At 35.0% G+C, this 13,724-nt stretch overlaps 1 protein-coding gene across 1 annotated transcript in view; it reads right to left on the reverse strand.

Moving 5' to 3' along the window:
• Positions 1-425: 425 nt before the first annotated feature.
• fhod3b (formin homology 2 domain containing 3b) overlaps positions 426-13,724 on the reverse strand; it is a 276,595-nt gene continuing 263,296 nt past the window's right edge. Inside the window, exons 20-26 of the mRNA XM_051721466.1 lie at positions 13,373-13,534; positions 11,624-11,814; positions 10,297-10,489; positions 9,041-9,064; positions 6,330-6,510; positions 5,767-5,928; positions 426-3,187 (exon numbers count right to left, since the gene is read on the reverse strand). Coding sequence (XP_051577426.1) covers positions 3,105-3,187; positions 5,767-5,928; positions 6,330-6,510; positions 9,041-9,064; positions 10,297-10,489; positions 11,624-11,814; positions 13,373-13,534 — 996 coding nt within the window. The 3' untranslated portion in view covers positions 426-3,104. The remainder of the gene's footprint in view (positions 3,188-5,766; positions 5,929-6,329; positions 6,511-9,040; positions 9,065-10,296; positions 10,490-11,623; positions 11,815-13,372; positions 13,535-13,724) is intronic.

Genomic DNA, 13,724 nt, shown 5'->3' on the forward strand with positions numbered 1-13,724 from the left:
GACTGAGAGTTATTTTATTTAACGTGGCTTCGAATGAACAAGATCAAGTGATATTTATGTATTATCTCACAAGCAATAGTGCTTTTCTGAATATCTGCACGGCTGTAGTTCAGTGTGGTTGAGTTTGGAATGGCATACAACCATTCTGTCTTTATGTGGCTGAAATATTAATAGTATGGTAGTAAACCTTTCCAAACTTGGCCAGTGATTCACTCATTTTGTTGCCACCTACTAGTGTTAAGATGCAATGCAGAAATGGTCACTGAATTAATAAATAGCCAGTCATATTTTTCACATTTTTAGTTCTCATGTCAAATAAATTATGTGGAATCTTTGTTGCTAATGCAATTAGTAGCTTAAGAAACATTGCTGTCTATGCTCAAGTAATTACATTAATATTAAGAAAGAAACAGTCCAACTCAGTGTTCCGAGTATTGCTTTAAAAGCTTTTTATTGCAAAGTACAGTAAATTCATTTTCCTTTTGGAATTTAGAGGTCAAATTTTCACATTTTAGATGCTTTTCTTTTTCTTTTTTTTTACCAATACCAACATTTTATGGCACTTGTAGCAATGGGTGAAACTCTGTATGCAAGTGCAATCATAATATCAAAAGCCATTTGAGCAGGAGTGCAGAGTGGCTGGATGCATGACAATGTTTCAAGTCTGTGCTGTGTAAACACATGAAACATGGCATAAAAGTGAAATTCACAGGGTATCACGACGTCACAGGCTCCCTCCATATATCCCTTACATGGAAATGGTGCCTGATGATATATCTGTTATTGTTTGAACCATGCATGGCTTACTTTCTCTTAAATTAGAATTTTCACAGAATAACACTGCTTTTGACCTATAACACACTATTTTATACAAAACACAAAACATGAACAAAAAAAAAAGTGACATTTACACAATTTTACAGCATCTGTCTCATGTTTAGCCTCTACATCACTGTTCTACTTTACATTTATCTAGTGTATTACCCACATAACAATACTCAGAGTAAAAATCTGAGGGAAAGGTGAAAAAAAGTCTTAATACTTGATTTGACAATTTCTTTCGAAATTGCATGCTACACATGCTAAGGTGCTGAATGGTACTTCTGGCATAAACAGTGGAGTTGTCTCTGTGGTTAATTTGAGTAGGTTGTGATCAACTGTAATGGGTTTACCAAACAGACATAGAGAGAAGTGTACTGACACTAAAGCTTGACATACACTACAAATACCAATCTGAATGTTTCCCTCATTTTTGCCTTTTCCTGAAATGCCAATAATCAAATACACATTGAAATGTCTAGGGAACATAGCCTTCCATATCATTAAAACACAAAGGCACTCATTTGTCAAAAATACCATCACTTTTTTGAATATACATGGCTGGAAATCCTTTCATTTAGTTACAGTACTGTGCAAAAGTTTTAGGCACTTGTGAAAAATGTTGCATAGTTAGGATGTCTTCAAAAATAATGACAAATAGTTTTCATTTGTCACTTAATGTCATACAAAGTCCAGTAAACATAAAAAAAAGCTAAATCAATATTTGGTGTGACCACCTTTGCCTTTAAAACAGCACTAATTCTCCAGGTACACCTGGACACAGTTTTTCTTGGTTGTTGGCAGATGAGATTTTCCAAGCTTCTTGGAGAATTCGCCACAGTTCTTCTATCTATTTAGGCTGTCTCAATTGCTTCTGTCTCTTTATGTAATCTCAGACTGACACGGTGTTCAGTTGGGGGCTCTGTGGGGACCATGACATCTGTTGCAGGGCTCCCTGTTCTTCTATTCTAATCTTTTCTATTTGCAAAAGTAATGTTTGGGATTCTAAGATGTACTTTTCCTATTGACACACTAAAGCTGAAGATATAAATAACCATGTTAAGACAAATGTTTTTGTGAAACATCTTGTGTGCCTAAGACTTCTGCACAGTACTGTATGTTATGAGATTAAATGTGATACTACCAATGCTGACAGAAATGTATGAGGAAATCATTATGTTTGACGGGGAAAGAGAAGGCTTTCTAGTTCCCTCTCACTTGTGTGCAAAGTAATTTGATAATCTTTATCCATGTTAAACAAGTTTTGCTCACACAAGGTACAGCACAAATGAAAGAAAGCTTTGTGGGCTAACAATGTATGTGGTCTTTGTAGATTATTCTCATGCTGTTTTCCAATTTCAGGCAGCTTCAAAACAGTCTGACATGTAAAATGCAAGAAGCCCTGTTAGTTTAATCAAGTAAAACAGCACAGCAGTAAACCAGAGGAAGAACTCTCCTGATTTACATTAGAAATGAATGCTGAAGGTGCAACAAATTAATCCAATCCAATCTGTATTTGACCTAAAAAAAAAAAGGTGAGAGGGCATCCAGTCGTCTTCAACACACAGTTCTTTGGGTTCACAAGGCCACAGTGGTAAGAGACTGCCGTTAGTCTCTGTACTGGAGAACTAGACAGTCAGCATACTACTAGTAGGTGTAAGCATCTACAAACATTGTGCATCAGTAAACAACTGTGCTTTTTCTCTTTCAAAAATGCATGCAAATGTTTGTTGCAGATATCAAGTTAACAGTCCACAGGTGAATAGCTCTCAAAAGTAGAATCAGTGGACGTTGCACCTGAGTGGTTTCAAGAATTCCTAAATATTTGCAACTCTCTTACTTTGGGACAGTGAGCAATATGCCAGTGGTTAATTATAATATTATAATATATTATATAATTGTAATATGATATACACTTTTTGAAATGTCTAATTTAATATTTTTAATTACAAATATTTTCTGGTGCTATGTTTGGTCTCTACATGATGTCCAATGAAAAATCTGGCTCCTAAAGCAAAACCAGTTCAGAACTACTGCAATATGCCAATGTATTGTGGCTAGTAAATGGAGAAAAGGTTTGACTACATGTCCCACGTTAAGTATAGTAGTAAAGTATTCTCACAGACGTCTGTGAGAATATTAGTTGTCCACAACACTAACCATGTAGAATACAAACAGAAAAAAATGCACCTGCTTAAGATCAACATCAAAACAAACTCTTTCCAGATGATGTGTATGTCTGTGTGTTTCAGAGAGAAAGAGTGTTTGCTGAGATCCTGAGCGTTTCACACTTGCATCTCAGAGCCGCTGGCCAATCCCAGGGCCTGTGCCTCCTCTGGTGTAAGACCATTCTTCAGTGTTCTTCTTACTGTAGCGAGAGAGAGAGAGGAGAGAAAGAAAAATTAGGAAGGGGTGCACAATCTCTGCTTAGAAAAAGTGAGTAGCATTATTATTATTATTGCAGAGTGGAATGAGTGAGAGAGAGCCTGAGCTCTGCAGTGAATGAGACGAATACTGGGATTTTAAATAATTATACTTCTAAATTAAAGTTAAAGTGTGTCATTTTTTCTTATCCCAGTTTAATATGACGAGACAACTTTAATTATACAACAGTTAGTTCCTGTCCTTGAATCTGATTGGACAAGAGACGTTCCAAGAGCACTGATGTCTCACACAATCAGCACATGCGTTACTGTTTGCATCACTCCGCTTGTGTTCGTGGCGTTCTAAACTAAAGTGCAATAGCAGCGCAAATGTCAAAAAGCACCTAGATGAGTGTCTTTTAATTTTTTATTATGATATTAAAGATTTTAGCCAGCAGGTGGCAACAAAAGAAAGTTTTATGACTGAGTCAATGCTGTCAGTCAGTGAGCGGTTTCTTTGAAGTCATCGGCATTGTCTCACTCCATGATCGCTCGGATTACTACTACACTACAGCTGGGAAACAGAGTTAAACTAACAGCTTCAGCATTATGGCTTATCAAATCTGAGAGACATAACAGACAAAGTAACATAGTCAAGTTGCTTACCTACCGAAGTTTTCGTGTGAGAAAAGATTGTAAACATACAACATGGCAGAGGAGAGAACGAACGAAAAATGCACAAATAAATTTTTTTGTGAAAGTCCTTAGTTTTTCCTAATTTTTTTAATTTACTTATTCGTTGAACTGTTATATACAAGCAATATCACACTCGCAATCTATAAACAACCTCTACTATAAACATGTTTTCAATTTCTGATTTTTTTTTCTCTAAATGGTGTAAAAGTCTGGAGACAGTAAAAACTAAAAAAAAAAACTCTTGTTAGTTTAGAATAATAATTATTTCTTAAATCAGCAGTGAAAGAATTTTGTTTTGAAATATTATTAATAGGGATGTGCCCGAAGGCACGAATAATGACTTCAAAATGAATAACGGATTCATCCCAAAAATATAACAAATATTCATATGACTGATAATCCAAGAAGCAAAGGATAAAGCGGCATTTTGAATAAACATATCCAAAATTACAATGAATTTATGAATCTGTGCAGCCAATATTTCTAAAGTGAAAACTTTATGAATGGAAATGATCAGATGGCCGCGGTCTCGACTCCGTATGTGGTCTCTGTTAATTGTGCATGTCTGGAGTTTATCAAGTGTAACATTAATTAAGATACGACATCATATACACTTTCCACTTCTTGAAATGTCTGTTAAAGTATCACACGATTCACACGTGATTCTCATGTATTATTTATAGCCTAAACCTGAGCGCGATGTTAAATTCCTGACATGAAGTGATTTAACGTCGGAGCTCGTCTATCCTTCTCTTAAAGTTGACGACATTTATATCCACATGAGCGATTAACCTGGTTAAGACTTTATTCAGAAAAAAAGTTAAAATGCTCCATAAAGGTTTAAATGCTCCATAGAGTATTCATTTATTAGGAGTATTCCTCCTTATGTAAAACGAAGAAACTGAAACATGCTCTGTCTTTTTTCTTCTTCTTCTTTAAACTGTGCTAAATTTGAAAATGTTAAGTGTTCTTGAACTCTGGTAAGGCACTATATAAATGTAACATTATTATTATTATTATTATTATTATTATTATTATTATTATTATTATTTAACGAAATAATGGTGTCCTATCGTAAAAAATCCTGATAGACTTACGGGACTTTCACCTGTTTGTAGGCTATTTTGATTTTATTTAAATGTATTTTTAATGTTTGAATTTGTATTTATTATTCACTGCAGAATGTATGTTTGACATTTTACATTTTATTTGTCACCTCCAGAAATACCAGGATACAAGTTAACAATATATTCCACAGTTAATGTGGCCAACAAATTCAGCTTCATCTGGTAATAAAAAAATAAAAAAATAATATTTAAAAAATAATAATAATTGTATAATAATAATAATTATTATTATTATTGTTACTACTATTATTATTATTATAATTATTATTAGGCTATTATTATGAAAAGGCATACACAAGGCATATTTTATTAATAGAAGCTATAAACGTAAGAGTAACATTTAAAAATGGGCGTTTAATTTAGTTTTAATGCATTTCCGGTTTAAGCCCCGCCCACACCCGGTTCTATCCGAATACAGAGACAAATACAGATAATTTTGTCATATGAACAGATACAGATACAAATACAGATAATGGCTTCGCTGCACACCCCTAATTATTAATATTTGAAAAACTTTCATCCACTAAACCATGTGGTGTAACCAACATGCAGGTAGCCATACTGTTTTCATGTGATTAAAAAAAGACACTCCCTTTATACCCTCATGACAGTGTGAAATATTATGTTACATAAATAACAAATGCATTGTAAAGTGTTGCAGACCGATATAGTCAGTGGAGGAAATGCATTTGTTATGAATTCAGAATTCACTATATCACTCCAGTCCTTTGTGTGTGTGTGCTTGGTACACGCAGGCTTACAGGATTTGCGGTTGGCTCGGGAGCGTCTCCTCTCGCGGGGCTGCGTGCACTGACTGGGGCCCTGAGTGGCTGATTTCACAATACGTTCCATGATCTCATCTGCTGTGTCATTTGTGCAATTTGAAGTGTCTTCATTTGCAGCAGACATAAGTGCCATATGGCCTATAAAAATTGTAAGGTGGAGAAGGAGAGATCAGTGATGAAAGTCAGGTATGGAATATTTAAGGCCCCATGAAATGGCTCTATGAGCACAGTTTTCCGTCCTGTGTTGACATATTTCGAAACAGGAAGTTGGGATGGGACATATCAAAGGGCTTGTCCCTTTTTGAAATAGCCAAAAGCCTTTTCTCATTCTAGAGAGCATATGATTAGACAAAAATGTGTATACGAGTATAGCAGCTAAAAGGGAATTCTGTCAACTTTAAGAAGTATGTTATCACATAGTTCGATCTCAAAACTTAGAGACATTGACTCATTACAAAAATCAATTTTGAATTTCATGGGAAATTAGGGACTTTTACATCTACTGCAAATCAATAATATCTGTATGTCTTTGAATATACCTCGGCTGGCTCGAGTTCGTGTGCGGAGGCCAGGGAGTACCGAGGAGGCACTATCGCCGCCCCGCAGGCTATTCCGAAGTACTGCAGTCATCTGCTCGTGTTCAGCTGCGTCCTCAGTATAGCCCAAACCATGTGGCTGAGAGTCCTGACCCTCCAAAGGAGTGCCTGCAAACTTTCCACTCTGAAGAGGGAAAAGGAATAAAAATTACACAGTGTCAAGTTGTTTATTTATTTTCATTATTATTGATTATTTTGTTTCAGTGGCAAATACAAATGTTTCATATCAAGGTTGTTATGTTATGTTGACATTATCATGACATCAGTGTTTCCATCAATCCTGAAAAAAAGTATAAATATTCTTCTGATGTATGATTAAAACTTATACTTTGCCATGGAAACAGTTTTTTAGTGTATTATTCTGACATTAAAGGGATAGTTGATCCAAAAATAAATTCTGTCATTATTTACCCTCATGATGTTGCTGAGGCTAAATAAAACCAAACCAAACCTGTGACTTTTTTCTTCCATGGAACACAACACAAAAGGAAAAATTCTGAAGAATGTTGATGCTGCTCTTTTATCCATTCAATGAAAGTGAATGGTGACTGAGGCTGCATGTTCCTAGCAATCTACCTAACATCTCCTTTTGTGTTCCACGGAAGAAAGAAAGTCATACAGGTTTGGAACAACACGAGGGTGAGTAAATGATGACAAAACTTTCATTTTTGGGCAAACTAGATTATTAGTTTATCATAACACTCAGGCTTTAATCTTCATTGGGTGAGGATGATTGATCTAGAGTTGCAGGTGTGTCATTAACAAAAAAGCTTCTATATCAGTTTCTTTAAACATCACATCACATGCTACAGTATATAGATTCCATATGGAGAAGCCCAACTGTTGCATAAGTTGGAAAAACCAATATACCCTGAACCAAGACAGTCAAGGACACTGCAGTCTCTATGTCGACTCTCAGAACCTTTGATATATTTTAGGGGCATAGTCAGTACAGTGTTTCCCATTAATCATCTGAGAAGCAAGTTCAACACAGGTAACCACTTTTGCTTCATTTCTTTGATGGCTCACAGAGCTCGACATTAACGCTTGTCTGGGACAAGTGGATTTTTGAAGGGCCAAGAGAAAGAGAATTTTACTTGCCCGACCGGACAAGCAGACTAATTAAAACGCCAATAACGAAAAATCACTGGCTATATTTGTGATAGCCTAGGCTTGTGTCACTTATTAGAAAGTTCATATTCTTATTCTGCTGTTGAAAATAATCCAGAGTGCGTAATTTTATAATTCGCTAGTGATCTAGTAACAGCTGCTCCCTGTTTGATTGACAGGTAGCGTATGTGTGTGTGCTGAATATTATAATAATCAAACAACCAGAACAAGAAAATGAGAAAACACTCACTGCTCTTGACTGGGTAACTTTAGTAGCTTTAAAAAGTAATAATGTATTATAATCATACAGTGAAGAGCAGTAGTAGTTTTATGTTGTATTTCATTCTGAATGTTTTAAAGCTGTTAAAAAAAAAGCACTGAATTTTCTTTATTTTTTGTTTATAATTTTTTTATCTTTTTTTATTAATTGCTGTTTTTTATTGTTATTTTATTACTGTTTGTTTACTAGTCTTGAATAATTACTTAAGATCTTGAAACCATTCTTCCATAATTAACATATTAGTTAGTGTTCTTATTTGTTGTGGTTTTGAAGCTGGTATTGAGAATCATCAAATTTCACTACTGAAATTTGGTATTGTGATAATCTGTAGCCTTTATTGTACATGGTAGATCTTGCTGCAAAAAGTAAAACTCATTCCATAGAACTATGAGAATCCTTGCTGTAAATGATGGTGATGGAGGCTTTTCTTTATTTGACTACCATACGTAACATAAAATAACTATCATATGACAATAGCCTCCTCCCATATCCAGTGCAGTTTACATTTCTGTCACAGAGAACTGAGTTGATTGCATAGGTACACTATTAGGTTGGGCATCAGTCATAAGTTTAGAAAAATATACAACATAAACTTTGACGTTACTTGAGCATGTAACTTAAGTGTTCCTTTTTCTCTCTGGATAAGTAACTTTTTTGTGAAGTGAATGACCAATTTACTTGTCCGGAGGACAAGCACATGACAATGCTTAATATCGAGCCCTGGCAAATGTATGCTCTAGTCGATTTTGTGTTTTGACCATTTGTGAACTGCGTTAAACTCTGTCTCGTTTACCATGCTTTGTGGGTGTGACTTTTTTGCAGTGTCATCACCATTCATATCTATACAACCAATGTGTTAATGATTAAATTACTACTAGAGCACAAAATTGTTTACCAGAGCACAAAGTTCTTCATAGATCTAGACTCTTAATTTTGCTCTCAAAGTGTACCAGATTGATGCATTTAACTTGTACACAATGTACACAATTTTCTTACAGGGGAACATGCCCCCAGACCCCCATAGAGAGTCCGAGGTCCACCCACCACAGTCTCACAAAATCCTGTGGGAAACACTGCAGTATGATTTAGGCATCTGCCACAGAAGAACCATCATTTACACTCTCAGAGTTATTATGGAAAAACTACAAACTCACAGAAGATCAGGTAATACATGCTTGACATTACAAGGCAGTGAGATCACAGGGAAGGAAATATGACACCTGTCCATGCACAAACTGCCAAAAACACATTCCCACATGAATACCTCATACTCCTCTTCCTCATCACTCTACAGAGAAGAAATGAAAGAGGTCACATGACAGAGAAGATGAACAGGAAATCTATGCGATAGTATGTAGAAAATTAACCATTACAAAGTTAGCTGTCCTCATTCTTAAATGTTTTTTTTTTATTTTATTTTTTTAACTTATTTTCAGGAATAAGCATCAGGAAACCTGTCAAGAACATGTCCAGGCAATGTTTCACCATAAAAATCAAAAGAAATTATATTTTGCTTAAAGACAACCTAGAAGCCTATTTTTAGGACCATTAAGGTTTAGGTTTATATAAGATTTCATAACAATAACGCACATTTTTGCCCCAATTCCCATTACAGTAATGCAAAAAAATATCTTCTCAATTTAAATAATTGTCATGAAAAAATAGCCACATTGCAAAACAAATACTGGTGTTAATGGTCATCAAAATAGGGCACATTTTCTTTCTGCTTAATATTATTCCATATTTTTTATTTCTTGTTGGGGTGAAATGGGACCTGGACATGTTTTTGCAAAAAAAAAAAAAAAATTTAAAAAGTTGCCTCAAAATGAGATTTCACAAATGGAAACACATTTCATCTACACATAAGCCACTTGGGCTTATTGTTTTACAGCAACATAAGAAAACATGTGATACTCCCTCCTTTGCCTCAGCTCTACCTCTGAAGAGTCAGTGCTTTCATACACTGTTTCCAGAGCTCCTACAGGGACCTCCAAAGGTTTGGATTTTCACACAGAGATTGAATTAGACACCCCTCTTACACTGAGGAAGACCCCCGCCAAGCATAATATGCCATGGAGGGCAATCCTGGCTGTGACTTCCCCAAGAGAGGCGTTGACTTGGCCTCCTTGAAGCGTCTGGAGTAACATCTACCCAGGGGAAGTACAGAACTACAAAACCCATGACACTAGTCTGCTTGGTTTACACCGTTTTATTATTGTAATGTAAATGTTGAGAGTGTTGTATGGCTATTCTGACCACCCAGGGCTGGACTGGGTGGATATGGAACAAAGAAATTTGAGAGAATCAGATCTCATTGGTCCCCAGCGACTTTAACGGGGCATATGAAGTTTGAAAGATATAAGAGCATGGATGAGCTATATGAAACAAATGTCAGCAAAATTACTCCCTCTAGTGGTGCAATGGTGATGCACGGAAATTATGCCAAAGAGCTGCTTGAACTGAACTGTATAAAGAAAAGTCTAGAGTGATTATTTAGACTGTAGGAAAGCCAACACTTACATCTGTGATCATTTTGCCACGGGTCTTGTTCCTCTCACGGTGATTGGCTCTCTTCTGTTTCTGCTGCAGCACTCGCTCTCTGGTGGTGCGGTACTCAAGTGCAAATTCGCTCAGAATCTTATTGAAGCGGTGGACGCTGACCTCTCTGATCGCGTAGGGCGGGTGGCCCAGGAACAACAGGAATGAGTGAAACCTTCAGATCAAACACATAGAGACTTTCAAATATTTAAAATTGTGAAATTGTCTCTAAATAACAAAAATATTCAAAATTTAATTAAAAAAAATAGTTCACCCCAAAATGAAAATTCTGTCATCATTTACTCTTCCTCATGTTGTTCCAAACCTGTATGACATTTTTTCTTCCATGGAACACAAAAGGAGATGTTAAGCAGTACTATATATTTGTTTCAGTCACTGTTCACTTTCAGTGCAAGTTTTTTTTTTTTACATTTCATTTTCCATACAATGAAAGTGAATAGTAACTGATGCGGACATTCTGCATAACATCCCCTTTTGTGCTTAATTATCCTTTTAAAGGGTTATTTTTGTCTTCTTTTTCTATAAAAATATCTAAACATCATTAAAACAAGATGTATTCACCCATTCACGTGTTTTCAGAGAATGTATATTAAATATACTGTAAGTTTAGTTTGTCTTCTTTCACTAGCAGATTCACATATGTTTCAAGTTTAATCACTTATTTTTTCACACTTATGCTTAAGAGAACTAAAAAAAAATTCAAAATGAAAACAAGTCACAATATCTTATGCTATTTTACTTTTCAGAAGATTTTTTCTTTTATGATCAGTTTACAAATATAAATTATATATACAGTATACGTATATATTTTAATATACAGTGTGTGTGTGTATATATATATATATAAATATATATACACAGTACATGTAAAGTATGAACAATTTTATATATTATTTTGTTTTCTGAAAAACAAATGTTGTTATTGGTGTTTAGTTCTTTTTGATCTTATATTGTTTGATTGCTTTTATATATTTGTGTACTCTATTAACTGTACAGCACTTTGGTTCAAATGGTTAAATGTGCTTTATAAATAAAGTTGACTTGACTTGACTGGACTTGAAGACAAAACTACTCAATTTGTTGCAGGATGCAGTTTGGATGCACTTAAAGTTGTGTCGAATAAACACAGGTAATAAATGCACATTCATAATCCACAATTCACAATTTGTGGTGAAGAAATATTACACTGAGGTGGAAATGTTCTAACGCCAAAGTGGGTTTAGAAAAAGCAGCATAAAAAAGTCACATACTGTAATAGGTGAACGAAATGAACAATGTTTTGCAGCACCTATTGATGATGCGGCGATGCACAATCTTAAGAATGATGATCCTTTCTGCACAGTCTTTAAGGAAGTCAGACATGCGCTGCTTGAGGGCTGCTTTTATTTCATGTTTGGCGATGACCTTCAGGTGGTCCCAAGATGCTCTGCAGCGTCGCTCCATCTGACACAAGTTTTCTTGCAGCTGGTCAAAGTCAACCTAGGGAGGACAGGACAACAAATGAGGTTTAGTTCACTTCACAACCACTTCTTCACTTCACAAAACGACTTCACTTTTAACAACAACTCAAAGAATCAAAGCAAACATTCTGCCCTGATTTCTTAATTTTGAAGTTTCAAACTGTAAATTAAACAAAAATTTGGACACACCTATTTATTCAGCATTAGTACTATTGTCCACATCTTAAAATAATAGGCAAGTGGAAGAATGGAAATTATTAAGTGACAAAAGAAAGTTTTAACCCTTAAATTTTACCAAACACTCTTACATATTCAGGTCTTTAGAGAACTGGCACTTATATCTATCTCAAATGGATCTACAAAATGCCCAGATAGTGTAGGAATCTCAAAATATTTTCAAGACTATATTTTGATGTTTTATTTTTTATATAATAAAAAGAGAAAATGCAACAAATCAGGACAATTTTAGAACAGGATTAATTACTTTCACAATGAAATTTCATGAGACGCAATTGGCTGTCAAAAACATAAGCGCCACATAAGTATTTTCTCAGGCACTTATTGAGTGTAAATAGATGCATAACTTATATCATTTCAGTAGTACACCCAAATGACAATAGTCATATCATACTGTTCATGTGTTACACTTGCTATAGTTTACTTCCATATTGTTTCTTGATCAAATAGCAATGTCAAATGTACATCACATCAGTCACTAAAACAAAAATGCCACCTTGAGTATGAAATAACATATGTATGATTTAATATGTATTTATACACGCATATGGAATACTGATAATTCCACATTATTGCACAGGAAATCAACGTGATATAGTATTTATTTGTATGAATGTAGTACTCATTCTTCTTGTAATAAACAAAGAAATAGATATCCTGTGATAGTAAACTTATTTAGATATGTAATAATCATAAAAATGTAATTTATGAAAAAAAGAGACACCCTTTCATACCTAGGGTCTCTAATGACCCTATACTCTTTTGGTACTTAAAACATTATAATTTTTTTATTATTTTTTTTTTCTTGCAATTTTGGCATTTTTTGTTACACAATTTATAAGAGATAGATTGAGGAATACCAAAAAGGAGTGGGCACAACTCTAAAAAATGGATAAGGTACAGGGGGTGAAATGAGGTCCCGGGTCACTAAAGACCCGATGTATGTGTTAAAGGTTTAAGGCAGCCTTTGGCAATATTACTGCTTTTATATTACACACTCTGGATATTCTCTCAATGAAACTTCATGAGATATCAAGCAGGATTCCTTTTTTAACCATCTTGAATGTGTTTCCATGTATGCTGGCCACTTATTGTTATTTTTAGTTTTGTAAAGACATTTATAAGTAAGTAGACAGTCTATATTTGTCTACAAAACTAATTTCAAGCATTTAAGCAAAACCTTTAGATCAAAAGGTTTTTAAGATCATTAAAAACATAAATTCATTCAACTTTTGACTCTTAGTGTACAGTATGTACTAACCACTGAATATCATCAAATTCAAAATCTACTGATTTACAACATTTACTGTAATTGTTGTCTGTATGGTATGTTCGCTAACCTTAGCAGAGCGAGTGATGGCTCCAATCTCAGAGTAGAGATCTGAACTGTCTGGAAACTTCTCCACGACGATGGAGCAGACATGATGGAGCAGAGACTGTTTGTGAACAGTGTCCTTCACCTCAGGAACCTTCTCTAGGTAACTCAGCTCAAAGCCTTTTGCCTAGAAACACACACACACACACACACACACAACCACGCAGTGAATAATCCCCAAAAAATTGCCATATGCCAATGTGCTTAACCTTCAGAAACCCAAGCACTGAGATTCAAATTGTAAATATGTTCCTGCCAAAATTTTTGCTATGATTCATTTTAGAGTGTGAGCAGCTGTTCTATATAGTTTAAACCCA

Source organism: Myxocyprinus asiaticus, chromosome 16, assembly GCF_019703515.2.
Source record: "Myxocyprinus asiaticus isolate MX2 ecotype Aquarium Trade chromosome 16, UBuf_Myxa_2, whole genome shotgun sequence".
In the NCBI taxonomy this organism is placed as follows: domain Eukaryota; kingdom Metazoa; phylum Chordata; class Actinopteri; order Cypriniformes; family Catostomidae; genus Myxocyprinus; species Myxocyprinus asiaticus.